General features: G+C 43.8%; 2 protein-coding genes across 2 annotated transcripts; both read right to left on the reverse strand.

The window, feature by feature from the left end:
• Positions 1-11,972, reverse strand: LOC129328829 (NACHT, LRR and PYD domains-containing protein 3-like). The gene is made up of 7 exons (XM_054978127.1): positions 11,907-11,972; positions 10,876-11,153; positions 9,423-9,443; positions 6,894-8,610; positions 4,711-4,797; positions 2,222-2,389; positions 1-503 (listed from the first exon to the last, which is right to left on the reverse strand). Exons 2-7 carry the CDS (start codon positions 11,141-11,143, stop codon positions 407-409), a joined length of 2,358 nt encoding a protein of 785 aa, XP_054834102.1. The 5' UTR covers positions 11,144-11,153; positions 11,907-11,972; the 3' UTR covers positions 1-406.
• Positions 11,973-16,072: 4,100 nt separating this feature from the next.
• Positions 16,073-19,444, reverse strand: BRK1 (BRICK1 subunit of SCAR/WAVE actin nucleating complex). The gene is made up of 3 exons (XM_054978143.1): positions 19,228-19,444; positions 18,987-19,069; positions 16,073-16,735 (listed from the first exon to the last, which is right to left on the reverse strand). Exons 1-3 carry the CDS (start codon positions 19,343-19,345, stop codon positions 16,709-16,711), a joined length of 228 nt encoding a protein of 75 aa, XP_054834118.1. The 5' UTR covers positions 19,346-19,444; the 3' UTR covers positions 16,073-16,708.
• Between the last annotated feature and the right edge of the window lie 1,273 nt (positions 19,445-20,717).

The following is a 20,717-nucleotide window of genomic DNA, read 5'->3' on the forward strand; positions in this document are numbered from 1 at the left end:
TGTTTGAATGAGCAATAGGAGGGGTGGGTTAGTTTGTTCAGATGATTGTTTTATTGTATTGTTACATTTATCTATATGCATTAATAAACATTTTAAGAAATCCCATCAAGATGAATAATGCTTCAATGAGGATCTCAGAACAGAATTCTAAAGTATATCTTTCTGATCCAAATTAGCTTGTAGCACCATTCCTCCTGCTTCCATTTTGTCCTCACAACAACTGAGAGTGACTGGCCCAAAGCCACTCAGCAAGCTCTCATATAATCTTTAACCTGTGTCTCTGCTTTTCAAAATATCCAGCTTTTGCTACTACTCAATTCTTTTCTACTAAGCAACTCCATCAAATTCTAATAGTATAGTTACTTTGAGTGCTAGGGCTCTTTTTGAGTAGTCTAAAGAAAATGCATCATAGCCACAACCAAAATGGACGTTCAGACACAATTTTTTTCGCTTGCTGTTTCAGGTGTTTTCTTCCTTTGTCATCAAATCCATTTCCATTCAAACTAGAAGGGGGGAAAAGAAAAGTGGGAGATAAAAAAGAGTTCCTGGAGGAGAAAGTGCCATGCCAGCCTCAACCTCTCTGTCCTTTATGGCAATGAGCAGCGCACAGAGAAAGGTTCAATTGATTTAAGGGGAACAATTAAAAGCTAATTAAATGAAGTATGGTTTCTTTTAATGAAATACAGAGACAGTAGGCATGTGCCTAAGGAGACTGGAACTGCCGATCCGGGGGCTGTCTGAGAGCTAAGCTACAAGAGACAAATTACATGAGGATCTCCTCAGAGGGTTTCCTCTTTGCCTCCTAGAAGGGGAAGTGAAACTAACAGAGCCTTCAGGAGGCAAAGAGGAAATTAGCAAACGAGCTCTCTTTGCTGGCTCTGTAGACAGAAGATATTGACAAAGCGTTTCGATCCCTTTTAAAACACTGCGACTCCCTTCACGTGCGCATCCTCATGTAATTCATTTCTTGTAGCTTCGTTCTAAAATGTGACCAAATTCCTATACAGAAATCACTTCTATCTAAGAAACAGTGTGCAACATGTATAAATCTTACTGCAAGTTGCACTCTTGGGTTAATCACATACAACAATCTACTTGCAGGTTGCATGCATGTAATTTACTACATGAAAATCACTTCCAAGTAGGAAACCTGTCTTGTATGAAAAGCATATGTAGCACTGGGGAGAAGGCTGGAGGAATCAGCACAAATGAAACCGTCACTATACATATCACAAAATTTTTAACCAGCACTACATCCAATTGTATCAGTAACTGCCTCTTAGAACTGATTCAGTCCACAATTTTCAAATTTGGGAATAACGGACTTTAAATGGGAAAACATACATACAGCGCCATAAATTGTAAACAGTACATTTATTTAAACCATAGGATCTCACTGCAATAAACCTGGAAGCAGGGCTCAATCATGTCCTAATCACTGTGCTTCCAGTCATTGTGCAGAAACATTTGGCCATTTATATACACATCCCATGCGATATATGTGTATTTTGCACAAAGAACCCTTTTCCTTCCCATTTCCCCTGCCTTCTCTCAAATCCTTGTTTCTTCTAGTCTTATTGCCCCTTTAAGAGAGGCCCCTGATTTTGACCCATGTTTAAAGTTTCTGCACTGTTTGGCTACACAGTGGATATATTTTCTCCTCTGTCACGCTTTCACTGGCCTTAGTGAAGGTATGCCATAACTTCTACTGGCCAAGAGCAAATCTGGCTGAACTGGATGCCTTCAGCACAACATGTCTCTAGATTAGACCCAGAGCTGAGTAGAATAAGAGAGACTTCACAACAAATTGTTCACAACAAAGCATACTGGACCAGATGGGATGTTCTAATGACCATATAATTTCAGTTTCTGTCTTCATAAGGTATCCACCCACTAGTTTTATTCCTGAATATTTACATTTGTAATGATGACTTGCCCCCTGCTTTCATATTTATCTTTATATCTGGATAAGGATTTGTGATATCTGGGTATACATGCATGCTTATTATTTTGGTATGTGTAGATATGGTTACTGGCCAAGCTGTAAGGTAGGTTTGCTCAGTAAAATTGTGCTTGTTACTTTTTGCCATTCTCTCATCACGCCTGCCAAATGCCCAGTCCTCTAGTCATTTTGGTTTAATGAGCTTCTGTGATAGGATGATATTCTCCTTTTCCTTTTAATGCAGGGTAAATTCTCATTCCCATCCTTTCCAATACTCACCATAAAATAGACAGGCTTGTGCAAGTCTTCATGAGGTGTAGGATGAAGGGCACAGCTGAGTCTGTGAAGGAGTTATCATTAAGGCTCAGGCTGATGAGTGTGTGGCTGGTGTTCAGAGTAGCACAAAGTTCTTGGGCACAAGCATGTGTGAGGTAGTTCTCACCAAGACTAAGAGAAGACACAATTGCAAACAGGTCATAGACTTGGTCTAAGCACTTTCATCTTTTCTTCAATGCCGTGGTAACAACACAATCAAATGACTGTACAGAATTCTACTGTAGAATCTACTCTCAGCTCAATTCATAGGCCATGGGATATGTTTCATGTACAACATGGCCCAGTTTTTGAGACTCACTGGGCCAACTGACACTGGCCATACAGAAAGGTGCATAAACTGTTACTGCATTTGGGCATTGCTAGCTCCATTACTGTTATGCACCGAATGTGTCCATCCTTCCCACTGAGACTCAAGGCGGATTACATGGTGTGAGTCAGTACAATCAATATCACATTTCAATATACATGTAATAGGTATATATATGCAATTTGCAAGAGAAAGAAAGAGAGAGAGAGAGAGAGAGAGAGAGCAAGCATAGACAAATTCCATGACTGATATATTAAACAACATAGGAACTACTCAGTAAGATCATACTTATAGTAATAGAAAAGAGCAAGAGTCCTGTAGCGCCTACAAGACTAACACAATTTGTGGTAGGATATGAGCTTTCATGAACCAAAGCTCACTTCTTCTTGGTATCTGAAGAAGTGAGCTGTGGCTCATGAAAGCTCATACCCTACCACAAATTTTGTTAGTCTTACACATGCTACTGGACTCTTGCTCTTTTCTACTGCTACAAACAGACTAACACGGCTACCCATCTTGACTTATATTAATAGTAGTGAAGTCTACAGCCCCTCACTGTTTACCGCAATAATAGTGAACTCTACGGTCCCTCAGTGTTTACAGAAATAGTAGTGAAGTCTTTGGCCCCTCTTTATCCCTTTACTGATGGATCTCTTGAGGTCAATTTCTTACAGTACAGCCCTCCCAGCTGAGCAAAAAGATCTCTTGAACAATCTGGTTTTGCATCATTTACAGAAGGCCAGGAAACTGGGTGCTTTCCTAACCTCCTGAGGTAGAGCATTCCATAGAGTGGGGGGGGCACCATTGAGAATGCCCATGTACGGGCAACTGTTGATTTTGGCCATGTGAAGGATGGTACCTGCAAAAAGCTCTTTTCAGATTAGCAAAATTGCTGTGGTGGAATATACAGAGAGGCAGTTTTCATAGATACAACGGACCAAGGCCATGGAGAGCTTCGTAGGTGATAGCCAATACCTAGATTTGGGCTCAGTAAGAGAGAGGAAGCCAATGGAGTGACTGTAGAATGGGAGTAATATTTATGATTCTCTAGCTCACGATAATAGCTGAGCTGCAGCGTTCTGCACCAACTGGAGTCTCTGATTTAACTTAGAGGGGAGACCAATGTACAGTGCATTTCAGTAGCCAAGTCTCAATGTTACCATGGCATGGATCTAGATGACCAGATCAGCCATGTCAAGGTGGGGGACTAACTTCTGGGCTATCAATGTCTTCAGAAAATTGCCATTTAATTAATGGCCACTTTCAAGCAAATAGGCCACTGAAATAGGCCTCTTTCTGGTGGGTGATATCCTAACAGAAACACGGTGCTCCTTTCTGTTACAGATTAGGACTATGGTTAGTATAAACAATGGCAAAAAGTACTGGAAACACTCTGCACGGGATTATTTTCACCAGGATCTTGGGAGGAAAGTAAAATGAGGCTCTCTATAGAAAAGTGACCCACCCCAGCTACTGGTTATCATGACTCCATCCCCATGTAAGAAGTCAAAGGCTCACAGCAATACAGATCCAGAGGAGCAACGTGCCCCAAATTCCCAACGTGAGGACAGTCCATGGACTCAGTCAACAGTGGAAAATAGTGGGTTTGGAGTAGAGCTAGCTGACTGGGCAGCTTGAACTGATAAATCAGCATGATCAGTGCCAAAGATTCTTCATGAATTAGCACCGTAGATTCCAGAAGGCACATCAGGAGACCGAGTAATGTAAGCATACAAGGCTCCATTCCAAAGACTGGTCCCCCACGCCACTGAAGGGAAAGACTCAAGCAGTTGCCAAGGCCTGCTCTCAGGATATAGGATATAAATGTTCAACTGAGCTCTGCATCTTAAAGTTCATCATGCCCTGCCTTGGAACTGCCCCTGGTTCTGATGGTCTTGCTCCCACTCCAGTCTTTGCTGAACCACTGCTCGCCTGCTCTCCACACCAGCACCCAGCTACTTCTTCCTGCTGACCACTGCCTGCCACAGGTTTCCCTCTTGCTGCCAGCCAGGCCCCTCCAATCCATGTTCAGTGCTCCCAAATAGAGTAGGATACAACAGTCCAAAAAGCTGAACATTAAGACTAGGAAGACTGCACATGCAGACCCAGTTCCTATATTACTCACTTCAGGGTATTCACATTACAATCTAATTTCTTCAGAATGGTACAGAGAACATTTGCTCCTGAGTTTCCAAGTCTGTTGCTTCCAAACCTATGGAGGGAGGGGAAAAAAACTCTCAGCAGTTCATTCAGAACTTCAGACAAATATAAGAAGTTGTCTGGGACTGGTGAAGGACCAAGAAACCCGGGAGGGCCAGTTCTTTCAAGGCAACTGTTTCACCATCCCTCACCCAGGTCTCAGTCATGCATACCAGATCCACATTTTTTGCTGCAATATAATCTTGCAGCGTTTTGGTCTTATTATATAATCTGCCCTGAGCCTGCTTGTGCAAGGAGAGTGGAATAAAAAACGAAAACAATAAATAAATAAATAAATAAATAACAGTGCTGGAGGGAGGCATTTTATCCTCCTAGCCCCACAACCAGCATGCTTCGGGATGGGACGCAGGTTGGAAGGACACCAAGCCCTACCTCGTCTCCATGGCCTTCCTTTCCAGCCCCACATCCCACCCCCATACCTCCCTCGACCCCAGAGCACTGGGATCCTCAGTCCCATCCCAGTCTCCACTGTCACACCCCTGAACCTCCCCACTCTCCACCCCCTCATTTAATACATGGCAGTATCAACAAACTAATATATCCAATCTGAACCCACTTTTGATCCTAATCATCCTCAGTATCTTCCCCTCACCCTCAGCTTACCAGGCATAATTTCCAATACAGCCCCAGTTAATTACAACATAACACATCATATAATCAATTCACCTCTCCAATTAAGACTGGCACATTATACAATCAGTTCATATCTACAGTTGATAAAAACACAGTAAGACATTAATTCCAGGGACAGAAAATACCATCTCATAAATTCACAGAATCACAGAGTTGGAAGGGGCCATACAGACCTTCTAGTCCAACCCCCTGCCCAGTGAAGGATCAGCCTAAAGCATCCCTGATAAATATTCATCCAGCCTATTCTTGAAAACTGCCAGTGAGGGGGAGCTCATCACCACCTCCCTAGGCAGCTGCTTCCACCTTTAAACTACACTGACCGTGAAAAAGTTTTTCCTAATATCCAGCCAGTACCTTTGTGCATGTAATTTAAGCCCGGCCGTTTCCACACGTCTTACCTGCCTGCGGAACATCGCACAAAAGACCCGGAAGACAGCGTCTTCTCGTGCGAAATTGTGTCAGGAAGACGCTGTTAACCGGGAGTTTTGCGCAAAATCGCATCTTCCTGGTGTGCAATTGGGTGGATGGCTCACGAGCACATGGACAACACTAGATAAATAATAAAACAGATGCATGGAGCCACTTCAAGCATGGTACCATACATCATGCATTCGTCTGTGACGTGTCAAGTGGCCTCAACAGCCTTCTATGTCTGCATTTTGGGTATGGAGTCACCCCAGAAATTTGTCTCCAAATTTAAAAAAACAGAAATAGTTTGGCAGATGCCAAACAAGTGATAGGAAGATCAGGTGGCAGCCGCTGATGTCAGATGCTATGTGGCTTGAATCAAGAACCTTACGGATCACATGCGGTGCTACTGGAGCTGCTGGTTAAAGGAAGGAACAGCAGCAGTTCCAGCTGGTATGTTCACACAACAACCCATAATCTGCCCAACCTAGAAAGTCAGGTGACATGAGTCGGCCATTCTGATGTCGTTGGAGGATAGAGAGTTGCTTCCTGTTTGTCCGCAAGGAAATTTACCTGATCGTGCACCACCTTTGGGTCAAAGGCTAAGCACCTGACCACTGATGAAGCTCAGAGACACTGAACAGGGGCAGAAACTGGTACCCATATGGAAAGCCAGAGCCACAAGTGTAGTTCTTATAGTAGGGAGGACTGACCAGATAAACAGGACAAAGAGTTCCTTGCAAGAACAGGGAAACAGGCATCCAGGTCTGCCTACAAGCTTCTCCCGGCATGCACAGACAGAAGGATTGCAGCAAGGCTTGAAGCTAAAGATCAGGCATGAGCATAAGGTTGGTTTTTCTGGATTATACAACTCCCAGGGTTAGGAGTATTCTGATCTGTCATGTTTGTTTCCTGGCTTAATGTGTGTAGTTGTCCTCCCAGTAGTGCTTTAGATATCCCTGCCAGACCTACAGGGTCCCTGTTGCAACCCCAAAGTACCCAAAGTATTTGCTACTTCTAGAAAAGTAATAAGATGGAATCACTTACTCTAAAACTGTACAGTTTTTTATTCCTGGGGCCAAAGCTTTCATGTGATGAGACTTCAGTCTGCAAAAGGTTAGATCAATGGAGTGATCTTGGATTGTGCTGTGCTGCAAACAGAATGCTAGAACTCTGCAGTCCAACACTGAGAGCATTTGGAAAGAAATGTTAATAGCCTGGAAACGATGCATCACTCGCCTTGCAAATTCTGGTTCCTGGCTCTCAAACAGACAGTGGAAAAAATTCAGCAGGCAATAACCTTCTCGAGGAGGATCCTCAGCAGCCACTTCTTCTGCTCTCTGCAATAAGAGAGGCTTGACGAGGTCAGATGTCTTACACTGCAAGGCTCGCTCCAGGAAGACTCTCACCTTTTCGCTGCTCAGGCCAAATACGAAGCGTGCAGTTAAGATTAGATGCTCATTGCCTGGCTTTTCACATACATATAAGAGCTTCTTCAGGTCCATCTCATTATTATCTGCGGCTCCCATTTGCTCTTTTGACAGAATATAAAACATGGCAGCACAAAACTCCTGAAAGCAGAGGTGGAGAAAACTGTACAGGTTGCGGTGTCCAATTCCCCTGTGGAATGCTCTTCTGTCAAGAAACAGGTCTTTAACATCAGACACAGCCAAATTATGTTCTTTTAGATCATCTTCTTCAAAGAGGATTTTCTGTTCTAGAATGCCAACTCGTGCCAGGGAACAAAGATTTTTGAACTCATCCAGAAGAGAGTTCTTCCTTTTCTTGGAATGATGCTTAAGGAGGCTGTGAGAAAACTGTACAAAGACCTTGGTTGTGGTATCCAGTGTGTCTGCAATCTCATCCTCAGTTTCCAGTTCCACTTTAATGACAGAACAGATGATGCAACATACCATGGGGATGAAGCAGATGGTGGACACTGCGGTGGTATTTTCAATGAATCGCAGTGCAATGTTGGCTTTCCCCTCATCTTTAAAGAATTTGAACAAATATTCACGCCGACCTTTTTCAGAGAATCCCAGAATTTCAGCAAATCTGGGAAACTTCACATATCTTTGTAGTCTCTCTGTAGCACCAGGCCTTGTGGTAATTAACAGGTAAGATTTGGGCAGCAGCTTCTTCCTGAGCAGGTCACTCAGAATATCTTCCATGGATGTCTTTGAAGAAGGACTGGCACAGAAATGATCATCTCCAAGCTGTAAGGAGAAACAAAGCTCATCAAAGCCATCAATGATAAAAAGTAGTTTTTCAGGAAAAGCTAAGATCTCTTTCACTGGAGCATACATGTCCTGACACTGTTCTAGAATAAGGTCAGCCAGGCTTTTGGCTACTTCAGTTAAGCTCAGTTCTCGGCAGTGGATGCAGAATACATAGTCAAACATGCCCTGATAGAGCTCCCCAGCAGCCCAGTCCAGCATGATCTTTTGCACAGTCATTGATTTGCCAATCCCTGCAGGTCCCTGGAGCACAACTGTTCTTGGAGTTACACCAGATACATCAGGTTCAAAAAGGCTTTCAACGGTAGTTGATGAGTAATCAGAAGTGTTTTCTTCCAGGATCTCCATGTGCCTCCTGCCAGTAGCAGTTAACTCATGCTCTCTCTGCTTCTGAGGCCGATGGTCCCTGATCATAAGCAGATCTATGTACCGTGCATTTAAATGGCTGCTTTCACCAAGCAAACTATTCCTATCTTCAATCAGCTGGTAGTTTTCCAACACAGTCTCAGCATACTTCGTTTTATAACCTAGTACAAGGCAAAAAGAAGGGGTCCATCATGTGTGATACTATTGTAACATGGTAGCCTCATGCAAAAAGTTATCACTCCACTAATGGTCCTCCCTCTCTTTAGACCACTGGATCTTTGAGCTAAAATCTTTTGCTATCAAGACCTATATTTGCAAGATGACTCCAAAGCAGACACAGTGATTGCCTGCACTGTAACTGGAGCGAGGCTAGCATTAGTCTCTTCTGCTTCACCTTCCCCATACAACCTGCATCTTTTCAGCATATATGGGGTGTGTATGCCTAAAGGGCTATATCACAGTCAGCAGCACTGTCAGGGAGCTTCCATTGCAAGGTTTACGGCACCATCCTAAGCAGAGTCCCATCTATCCCAAGGAAGACACACAAAATACTCCAGCTTTTGCAATGCAATCCTAAGCAGGCCTACTCAGAGGTAACCCTCATTAATTTCAAGATTTGGGTCCAGTAGCACCTTAAAAGCCAACTAAATTTCCAGGGTATGAGTTTTCAAGAATCAAAACTCCCTTCTTCAGACACATTCAGAAATGGAAGGGGACTTTTTGACTCTCGAAATCTCATGCCCTGGAAATCTGATGTCAGTAGCACTTACTCCCATTTAAGTGTGCACAGGATTGCAAGTCTTTGGCTGATACAGAAGAGCAGTAATAAGCTAGGGAGCCACGGGCATTCTTTCTGGAAGTCAGCTTTGTCCACTGTCTTCCTTTCAACACTGTACACATTACTGAGCCTTTGCCGCTTCTGGCTGATTATTTTAAATTCTAGATAAACAATTGCAGTTAAGTGCTCACGTACCTTGAACTTGCTTCCCAACCACTGAAAAAGAAATGAAAGAGTATGTTAGGCATTCTTGTATTGTGAATGGAGAGTTCTTGACCCTAATGGCCATCTGGATATAACATAACAAGCAGAGGACCTGCAAGGATTTGTGGGGGCATCCTTCATTATTTCCACTTTCCCTTCACTGAAAGCCCCATAGGCTCCCCCTTTTCCTGCTTCCTTTTCTCCTTCCCACCCACCAGCCAGCCTATCTTTTATCTACTACCAAGCTTCAGCTATGTTATTTTACTTTATTTATACCCTACCTTTCTCTACAATGGGATCCAAATCAGCTTACATCATTCCTCTCGTCTCCATTTTATATTCACAACAACCCTGTGAGGTAGGTTAAGCTGAGAATGTGTAACTAGCCCAAGGTCTCCCAATAAGCTTCCACAGCAGAGAGGGGATTCCAACCTCAGTCTCTCAGATCATAGTCTAAAACTAACTGCTACACAGCACTGCCTTTTGTGGGTGGCTGCTGTTGAATAGTACCAAATAGCTAGTCCCAAGTGAGTCATGCAAGTCAGGCCCAGCCCTTGGGAGTCCTCCCTCAAAGGCTAAAACAGCCCTGGAAAGTGCCCTGCTCCCCCCCCCCTGCCTTTTACAGAATGCAAGGCTGGCGATACTTGCTGTGGCTACTTAGCAATGCTCACAGTGGGCTACTGAGAGGGCATTCATATCTTAAAACTACAGGTGCTGCTTCTATTATTTTGGAAGGGAGTTAACACTCCCACCACGTTTTTTTAAAAAAGATTTCAGATCTTTTCTGCAAACCTGAAGATGAGAAAGATCAGGTTTGTACAAAGAACTGGCTTGTCTGTTCATGGCTCCAGTTTCTGGACTTAAGTACCCACAGATGAGGTCATGGTGAGAATTAGTTATATTTATTTATATATTTTATTGTACTTTTAGTCTGCTCTCCCCTCAGACTGAAAATTCCAAACACTCTGTGGCAAATCTGAATTATAGTCAGCTTTGGAACAGTGAAAGGCCTTATATCAACTATAATGTGGAGTTAAAGTCCATTCTGTGTTATCAAAGAGGTGTAGTTAAACACATTTACTTATTATGGCTTACAGCCCTGGTGTTAAAACTAGCTTTATTGAAAGGCAGAGAAAGGAAGGAAGCAGCTGCCAAGCTCTGGGATGACTGCGAGGAAAGGTCAATTCTTCCCCCTCTGTCTGAGCTGCAGTTACTTGGATAGGGAAGGAGGTATCAGCCACATATGCATCCAGCCAATTACTGCCCAGTATAAAAGTGGTGCTCAGCCAAGTGCACATGGGGTACACAGAACATTGATAGGGAGGGGGGAGCAGAAAAGATGTAGCAAGAGGATAAGCAGAGCCAGGGGTGGATACTGTCTAGCAAAACTGAATTTATAACCCATTATATGGGCATATCACATCTACCTATGCACACATCATACCCTCACTGAGTTTTGAGGCATTGTATTTGAGACCAATGTCCTCAAAAATGGTCACAATCAGGGCAACAGCCTTGTCCTCATAGAACTCAACCAGGAGCTCTACCAGCTCCTCTCGTTTTGCCTTCTCCAGCCGTCCGAGTGGGATATTCTTGCACCCAGGAGCAGCAGTGGTATGCAGTTTGAATTTCAGTTTCTCAAATTCTTCTTGACCAAGGTCTTCCAGGGCATCTAACAGGAGGTCCTGCACTGTTGCTCCTGCAGACGCCATTGACGCCACTCTGCAAACAAGAGGGACATTTTGAGTGCCAGAACAAGTGACGGACCCTGCCCACTCTGTGAGAAATGCTCTTTCAAGGCCCAGCACAGAAGAAAACTATTAATGTATCCCTGGGATATGAGAACTGGCCCAGCCCCAGAAACCTGAGTGACCAAAAAGTGCCCGTATTTTCCTAGAACAAAAATGAAGCTCCCTTTCCATCAATGAAGATAGTTTGCTTTCTCTTACTGATCTTGAGCAAGCTGCTGGGGCACACCAGAGCCCAAACCTGCTCTTTGCATTATCATGATCTGAGGGCTCTTGAATAGTCCCCTCACAAAATGCAGGAGTAAATGTGTTTAAGGGCTGTTTTTTTAGCTACCTGTAGATGTTAACAGTTTGTTTTACGATTTTATCATGTTCTACTTTGTAAGTTTCCCAAAGCAGGTTCCTTAGGGAGGTGACATATTTATTTGGAAATAAACACACAATCCTTTCCCTCCCCAATATCGTATCAAGCAGAAACGAAAAGCCTGGCGTCCTGTGCATTCCCAATCCCAGCGGGTATGTGCACAGTTCAGGCAGCGCAGCCTAGCTCGGAAGTAACATCCGAAGTGACCCAACGGCATCCCAGTTCCGTTTCCTCCTCCAATCTGCCGCCAAGTTTCGGCTTGATCCAGAGAAGCACCAGCGGAGGGCGGCCCATTTGAGACGGCTGTTTGCCTCTGCCAAACTAGCCCAAGAGGTAGCGATGGGGAAGGAAAGCACTTCTTACTTGTCTGATGCCAGCCACGTCGGGATCGGAACAACCAACAGCGAAAGTGAAAGCAGCACACCGGGCGGCCGGAAGAGGAGGCCCAACTCCACACACGGCAGTGTCCCCCCCCCCCCCCCGCCCAATCTTCCGACTCCATGCAGGGCATTTCTCCGCCGCACCAACAGCGGAAAAGAACCGCTGGAGGCTCAGGCTAAGTGCGCTGCACAATCCTGTTCTAAAGGAAATCCCACTGTGTTCCATGCTGCTTACGCCCCGATAGGCGTGCATAGGATTGCACTTCAAAGGACCAAGCCCTGGCCCCTGACCGGTCGCAAACACCTCAAGGATTGAACTGGGGAAAATACCCCGGACCCCTCCAACGCAAATCAAAGCAGAGCTACAGCCGTAAGAGCGAAACACTTACTTTAAAACAATTAGAATCAAAATCCGTGTGTGTGCGGGGCGGGGGGCTGTTGCGCTGATGAGAAAACTTTCAAACTTGGCTTTTAAGCTATAGCCACCCCACCAATGACAATATGCGCACCTCCAGCTCTATCACTACCAGAGGAGTCGGAGAGCAAAAAACCCGGAGAGATAATGTCACTTCTGGCAACCAACATAACCTTTTGATTTCAGATGGACACACTGGACACACATTTTCTCATCCGGTCTCAGGGCCAGTATAGATCACATCAGAGAGGGAGAGAGAGAGATGGTCCCTGTCCAAATCAAGAGCAACTCATCTTATGCATTCTGGGGGGAAAGGCATCCCCTTTACTTCAGAATGCCTGGTCGGCTGCGTTTTTTGATGGAAACCTTCCTTAGCACAAGCCAATAGCCATTAAATTAGATCTGGATTTACAGAGCCTGATGCATAACATAAACCTGGAATTTACCTATATAGCTTTTGATATAAACTATACGGGCTCCTCGACAAAGAAAAGTTATCACTTGGGTGGGGTAACTCCACTACTATCAACTGTAAAAGTAGCCACGAAGGAATTGTGTATCATGGCAACAGTGCTGAGTTTAACTCCCGTATCCAGCATTTTCCTACATGAGAATCCTGGTCGTACTCTAGCCTAGTAGGGCGGAAAAATACAAGCACTTGTCTCTTTTTTTCTCTAGCAGGATTTTGAGATGGTGGAGGGAGAAGGGATACAACAGAAAATCCACTCCCTCAACCTGCCTACTTTTTACAGCCAATTTACATTATTCTAGTCATGGTTATTTTATCCAGGTACTGTCCTTTGAACAGGAACCCCTTTCCGTCTTCCCTCTGCAGCCACAGATAGCATCACAGAGCAAAGCTAGTAAGTTCCTCCCCTATAACCCTCAGAATTCTCTCTGCTGCTGTTGAACAGTGTGTAGAAAGAATGCCGGTGCATAGCATGCCCCAAAAGAGAATTTCAGGCCAATTCTATGCACGAATTCCATCAAGTTCAAAAAGAATGTGCACAGAATTGCAGTGAGTAGAAGCTATTCTTGAAACAATTTGGGTAAATGTTTGTTTCAGTAGTAAAAATTATTTCCATCTGTTCTGGATGGACCCATCCCTTCCCCTTTTCTCTCTTCCCTTGGTCTTTATTTATTCACTCTTTGGTTTTTCTTTAGCATTTGGGAACTAGTGAGATGGAGTGCTGTTCTGTTGGGTATACTGTGTTCATTTGTAAAAACAAAACATAATTTGCAAATAAAAGCCCAGCTTTTATTATTGTTGTTGTTGTTGTTGTTATTAATGTGACTATGGCCTATCTGGGAGCGCCAGTTCCTGTTACAATTCATATTGTCAAATGGACATGGGGGTATTAAGAGAAATTTTATACCAGCATCTGCTTTTCACAAAGATCACGTTGAAATATTTGTTTTGGGTAGCAAGCCAACAATCCTTTAGTTGAGCTCCATTGTTAGTAAGCCAAGAATGAGGTTCCACTAAAAAGCAGATAAAATATTGCGGCAGCTATTTTAGGGGCCTGTGCCATTGATCCAGCCTATGATGCTAAAATTCAGTCTTTACATTCAGGACAACCAATGTAAGTTGCCAACAATCAGAACTGGAAAATGAACTTTGTGCCTCTTTTGCATAAGCCTGAACTTACTTCCTCTCCTTTCCTGCAGTACATTTATTAGTGAAACTAAGTAGAAACAATTTTCTATTATCAAGGTAGTAGAAATGTTATTTTCAGGATTTCTTTATATTCAGTTTGTCTAATGACTACTAATAAGTAATAGTAATGATCCCTTATGAATCTACCTAATGGCAACAATCATCTTTCGATGCTTTGCTGCCCTCACCTTCTGAAATTAGACTGTCAACCCAGAGGACCTTTTCAGTAGTGGCATAAATTCTAGAACTCTCTCCTCAGACTCCCCCGTCATCTTCTGTTGCCAGCAGGTTAAGACAACTTCTTTCATCTGGTGTTCCTCATGGATCCCGCCTTCCTGCCCTGGGGTTTGGGGGGGGGGGCGGGTTGGGGGGTTGGATGTATATTTTATTGTATTGTGTATGTATTTTAACTTGGATTGAATTCTTTGAATGATGTGTTTTTATTAAGTATGTTTTTATTCTGTTAGTTGCCTTTGTGGCTCGGAAGACAGAAAAGTGGGATATAAATTTTGTAAATAAATAATAAAGCGAAAGCAATTTAGAGTTATCCTTGATAGGATTTCAATTTGATGGACTGCTAAACCTCTAGTTCATTTGGTCTTGAAAAAAGTAAAAGTAGTCCCCTGTGCAAGCACCAAGTCATTACTGACCCATGGGGTGGGGGGACGTTGCATCACGATGTTTTCTTGGCTACCAGAACCCGGCTTCCACCAGGATCGAACTCAGGTCGTGAGCAAAGCTTGGGCTGAAGTTCTGCAGCTTACCACTCTTCAGGGCTCTTGTACAGCCACCTAAGAACATTTTTACTTAGACTTCCCCATTTTGGGAAAATGGTTCAGCAACACTTCATTTAATTAACAAGGATCCTGATGATCAATTCATGGGGCAGTTGCAGGTCAAATAACTCATAAATTTAAGCTTTGGCAGCACAGAGCAGGCTCCAGTTCAAAACCTGAAGATCAACAACCAGCAAGAGACCTTGTAATCATTGGTGAGGGGGTAGGTCCTCTCCTTATACACCATATTAAAGAAAATGTTATTTTCTTATAGCAAGACAATGCAGCTCCTGCTTTCAAGGTGTTTAATCCAGCTTCATTTAATAATGGATAGTTGGAGGGAGAGATAGGTCCTCTTCAGAAGCATACAAAAGATTTGGGGGGTGCAAGAGGACAGTCATATTCAATACTAATAAAAATGTGATCTACTGAAAAGTTAGATGGCCACCAATTCTGGTACAATCACTTCATTCAAATACTGGAATGGCTAAATATTCACTCACTGTTTAAAATGTCTAAAGCATGGTAGCTTATATGTGTAGGAACATAGGTAAAGGTAGTCCCCTGTGCAAGCACGGAGTCATTACTGACCCATGGGGGTACATCACGACATTTTCTTGGCAGACTTTTTACAGGGTGGTTTGCCACTGCCTTCCCCAGTCATCTATGCTTCACCCCCAGGAAACTGGGTACTCATTTTACCGACCTCAGAAGGATGGAAGGCTGAGTCAACCTTGAGCTGGCTACCTGAACCCGGCTTCTGCCAGGATCGAACTCGGGTCGTGAGCAGAGCTTTGACTGCAGTATTGCAGCTTACCACTCTGCACCACGGGGCTCGTGTAGGAACATACAAAGAAAGAAATCAGGAATGGCTACAGTGGAGAAAACATGAAGTAACATCAAAACTACCAGGAGGTCAAAAGGGCTAAATGTTCAGTAAAATTAAAATACAATATTATATTTAAATAAGACCCAGAAGCTACCAAATAGGTTCCTGTAGGAAAGGGCAGAGAAGACCCTCTACACAGTACAGCAACTATACTTCAGGTATAGTTTCAGGTATTCTATAAAGCTTATGTGTGGCCAGAGGGATGAGACACCAAGGACTCTCAGTACTTTAGTTCACAGCTGTGTCTTCAAATGAGTCAGCCAATTAGTCCAAAAACATCTTCAGAAGGTCCTGCCTGTTTACTTATGTGGTGTTTAGGTCCCACCAGCAAGAAAAGTGAGGTATAAATACTTAAATAAGTAGCCTTTTCTCATATGCATACCAGGGCTCACATGCAAACCAACCAGTCATGTTAAGCAGAGGTGGTTTTATTTTGGAAACACAAATGGAAAAGAGATCCCAAGTTACATTAGAGTATACAAAATATTTAGAAAACAGAGCCACCCCTCCCTTGGCACATGATCTCTCCCCCACCCGAACCCCAATTCATACTGTACGTTTATTCAGTTGAGCAACTGCAGCAATGCGTTATTTGCTACCATCCACAATGAAAGCCAGTTGCAGAAGGCTTTGTATGTATATTGAAGCTGCCACTATGACCACCCACTATGCACAGTTCCCACATTCTGATTTGTTTAGATTTAAAAATAAAATAAAATTGTGTTCCCAGAACGTAAGATTTGGTTCAATAAAGATTCTATTGCTGCAAAGCAAGAGGGCTTTGCAAAGATGCAGGGCATGAACTGTATGAATCTGCTTGTATAAAATGACATTAATTAAACATGCTCTTGTACAATGTAGCTGTTCCAGCTGGAATCACCTGCACAAAGTCACAGACTCCAAATGTGGGATGCAGCTTCCCAAGGGGTAGAAACAAGTGTAACTCCCACCCATATTAAGTAATGAAGAAATTTGATGTCTGATCATCAGCTCTGTAGACAGCATCACATTCTTGTCTAGGTTGGCTCCCTGCCAGCCACCAGCATGCCTATGTCAGTGTTTCACCTTTTGTTACCTGCCAAGAGAAAAACAGAGAGTTTGCTCATCTATAAGTGTGGTTTCCTAAAGGGGAGTGGGAGCTCTGATGTGTAGGAACACACAAAGAAAGAGATCTGGAATGGTTACAGTAGAGGAAACATGAAAGCCATAGTACTGTGCTGCAGAGCCTAGCATATGCTGTGTTCACATGACTAGATTAGCATAGAGTTCTCCCAGGGAAAGAGAGTACAGATCTCTACAAAGGTAACTTCCTTTATTTCTGGTTCCGCCCTACAGCACCCAGTGAATTTTTAAACAATTTGTTAATTTTATCACCGAGAGCCAGTTTGGTGTAGTGGTTAAGAGCGGCAGGACTCTAATCTGGAGAATCAGATTTGATTCCCCACTCCTCCTCTCGAAGCCAGCTGGGTGACCTTGGGTCAGTCACAGCTTCTTGGAGCTGTCTCAGCCTCCACCCATCTCACAGGGTAATTGTTGTGGGATTATAATAACATACTTTGTAAACCGCTCTGACTGGGTGTTAAGTTGTCCTGAAGGGCGGTATATAAATCAAATGTTACTATTATGTTATTTGTAAGCCATCTCAAGCATATTCTCAGAAGAGGTGACACATACATTGTCTAAATTGTTTTAAAATGCTCTGCTTTAAGAAACATTGGAAAATCCTAGTTCATGAAGAGATTTAGCCAGAACTTGTTTGGAGAGTTAGGTGGAAGATTTCCATACAATAACTTTTAAGTTTTAGTAATTTATGTGTGCTTTCCTAAACAATTCACTTTAAGGAAGTGATGACAAACAGGACAGTGGGGATCCCCCCCCCTTTCCTGATGTCTTATACATGTCTACAAGGAGGAACAGAGACTTCTGCTCTATTGCTCTGATAGCCAAGAGAATATGTGCGCATTTGCTGCTGAGTCAACAATAGTTGTCTTTTCCATACACAATACAACAGCTGTGGACAAATGTCTTATGCTGTTGAAATGTGGTAGGGACAACCCACAACATACCATCCAAACCTGCACTACACTACACCATCATAAAGATAATTACCAAAGATTGGTGTAGTGACCATGTTTGAAGACAAAATTATTTGGGATGGTGAAATCCAAGGCTGATTGTGAAAAGCTCCAGGAAGATCTCCACACATTTGGTGAATGGACAATAATGTAGCAAATGAAGTTTAAATTAGGTAAGGTGATGCACCCTGGAACAAAAAAATTCTAACTTTTACAAGTGAATGGGATCTGAACTTGCTGAGGCAGAGAGGGGAAAAGACCTTGGGGTTGTAGTGGATGAAAATGTCTACCCAGTGTACCGTAGTAGTGAAAAAGGCAAACTCTATCTGGAGAGTATTAGAAAAGGACTGATAATAAAACAGCCAATAGATCTATGGTGCAGTCTCATTTGGACTACTGTGTGCAAAGAAGTTCTGGTTACTATATTTGAAAAAGGACACTGCAGAGTTGGAAAAAAGTACAAAAAGCAGCAGCCAAGATGATTAAAGTATTGCAGCATCTTTCCTAGGAGGAAAGATTCTGTGTCTTTTCAGTTTAGAAAAGAGGTAACTAAGGGGGAACATGATAGAGATTTATAAAGTTATGCATGGGGTAGAGAGAGTGAAAGATAGAACTTTCTCTCCCTCTCCCAAAATACTAGAACACAGAAGCATGCACTAAAGTTGGTTCAGGACAATAGATTCAGGATGGACAAAAGGACATTTGTCACCAGATGTAGTGATAGCCACAGGCACAGATTGCTTTAAAAGAGGACTAGACTGATTCATGGAGGATAAGGGGTGACTGAAAGGAACCGCCACATCCAGAGAGAAGAAACCAGCACCAGTGGGCAACATCCTTAGCCTCTATGCCCTGTTGCTGGTCACTGTGCGAGACAGGCTACAGGGCTAGATGGACCTCTGGCCTGACCCAGTAGGGCTCTTTTTCTTTATGTTAAATCTTACCCATATTGGTGTACACTTCATGCTCTTAGAGTAGGTGCAGGGAGGTAGGAGAAGAGCATTCAGACTTGCAGCGCTGAAATGGCAGTTTGCATTGATCCACTCCAAGAAAAGATTTACCAGTTCATTCTGGCCTCGGTATCCCACTGACCCTACCTAGACTACACCCTGTGGGACTTGTCAGATGAAGAAAGGCAGGGTTAGTGGGCGGTAGACCGGCCAAAAGGGCGGCCATACTGGGGGAGGGGGGGCACGACAGCTTCTTCAGCGGTTAGAGAAAGGAACTGGGGGTGGGGAGAAGCGGCCTTACCCGGGCCTCGATGTATTCAATCCGCCTCTCCAGCGCTGTCAGCTTTTCATTGAGAGTGGCCAGGCGGGAACGGCAGGACATATCTGCAAGGACAGGAGAAAAGAAGGTAAAGCTCTAGGAAACACCCGAACCCTCCGCCCTCGCAGCCAGACAGCCGTGCAAAAGCCTTTCACGGCTGTCAGCTCTACGGAGCCCTCTTCGTTGTTGCCAGACTGGAAGTCAATTGGGCGGTGGCCCCTACCGAAGGAATTGAGGAAGTCCGCGATCTTCTTAATGGAGCTGGTGATCACTTCGATGTACTCTCGGTTCGCCCAGTCCTGGTGAATCTCTCGCTGTACCGGATCCTCCTGCACCGACATGACCGACCGCAACAAGACCCCTCTATACGCTACGGCGCCTGCGCGCAACCCTAATCCGCCTCGGCTGGCCTATCTCGCGCCCCCGAGTAGGCCGAGAGCAGCAGTGCGCAAGCGCCGGGTTTTCACTATCGCGGAGTGACTGCGGAATTCTCCAGTGCCCGCGATTGCCTCCTGGAACCGGCACCGAACGCCCCCCACCCCAGTGCTGTTATGGTGCCATACTACGGGAGAGCTTGGCTACAGCAGGGAACGCGTAGCCATGCGGCTTGCCTGGAAACTGAAACGATCGCCGTTTGTTTGCTTTTTAAAAATCACGTGAAACGATATGGATGCTGCGTTTCAGATACCGTGGGAAATTGTTAAGCAAATAAATGTCTATACAACTGCTTAACCGTGTTTATAATTTCATAGTTATAATGTCAGGGCTTTCATCCTGCAAGCTTGAATAAATTCCCCGGGGATCTTGCAGCTTTTGCTGCGTAAGAGCAAGTACAACTGAAAAGAAGCCAGACACCGTCACCCTTGTTTTTGTCGCCATTTTGGCATAAAAGTATCTATGAATGCAGCAGCTCCACATAGTAGGGTCAGCAGTTCTGTAATTTGGCCATTTTGGAACACAACAGTTATTTGAATGATGTCAGTATGGGAGGGGTACATATCTTTTCCATGTAAATAACAGTACAGATCAGACATTGGAGCGGGTGCTGGTTAAGCTAGGAGGAAAAATCCATGTCAGGGATTTATGCCATCAGTTCCTGAAGAAAGAACCAAGGGACTGGGACAGTTTGTTCATTGCATTATATTCTCATGTTGTAGACTGTTTTGAATGTCAAGAGAGAAAGACGGTATAAGGTATATTCAATAAATAGATTAACGGTACAATTCTATGCAGAATTGTTTCAGCCTAAACTAGAATTTCAGTGCAATGAGTTCAACGTGATTTGAATTTTAAAACATACATTTAAGTCCTTTATGTTTCAATTAGTGAGCCTGTGTGCTTCTCATAATCAGCTCAAAAGTCTATGAGTGGTCTACTGCCAATACAAATTTGCACATGTAAGAAATGGGCCTTTGCCCTTATTTTATGGATCAACCTTCTAGTCGAGTAGCTTCACCATTTACCTTTCATAAAGATGGTAATGTAACATTCATGGCAGGGGCATCTGAATTGAGGGGTCTTTTGTATGTATTATTTTGCTATTTGGTTTCAGTTAGCTGAATTGGCATTAAGACTGGTTGTGCTGACAGTGAAGGCCAGTGTTGTGTAGTGACTAGTGTCAAGGGGGGTGGGGTGGTCAAATACCCATTTAGCCATAGAACTCAGTGAGTGACCTTAGGCCAGTTGCCTGCAAGCTTTCTCTCTGCCTACCTC

Source organism: Eublepharis macularius, chromosome 4 (genome assembly GCF_028583425.1).
Source record: "Eublepharis macularius isolate TG4126 chromosome 4, MPM_Emac_v1.0, whole genome shotgun sequence".
Lineage (NCBI taxonomy): Eukaryota > Metazoa > Chordata > Lepidosauria > Squamata > Eublepharidae > Eublepharis > Eublepharis macularius.

Coding starts and splice junctions, on each gene's coding strand:
- LOC129328829 (XM_054978127.1), bottom strand. CDS start 11,143: ATGGCGTCTGCAGGAGCAACAGTGCAGGACCTCCTGTTAGATGCCCTG. Junction 9,444..10,875: donor TGCCTCAAAACTCAGTGAGG/GTATGATGTGTG, acceptor TTTCTTTTTCAG/TGGTTGGGAAGCAAGTTCAA. Junction 2,390..4,710: donor TGTAATGTGAATACCCTGAA/GTGAGTAATATA, acceptor GTCTTCTCTTAG/TCTTGGTGAGAACTACCTCA.
- BRK1 (XM_054978143.1), bottom strand. CDS start 19,345: ATGTCGGTGCAGGAGGATCCGGTACAGCGAGAGATTCACCAGGACTGG. Junction 19,070..19,227: donor GGACTTCCTCAATTCCTTCG/GTAGGGGCCACC, acceptor CTGTCCTTGCAG/ATATGTCCTGCCGTTCCCGC. Junction 16,736..18,986: donor TTGAATACATCGAGGCCCGG/GTAAGGCCGCTT, acceptor TTCTCTTGGCAG/GTAACAAAAGGTGAAACACT.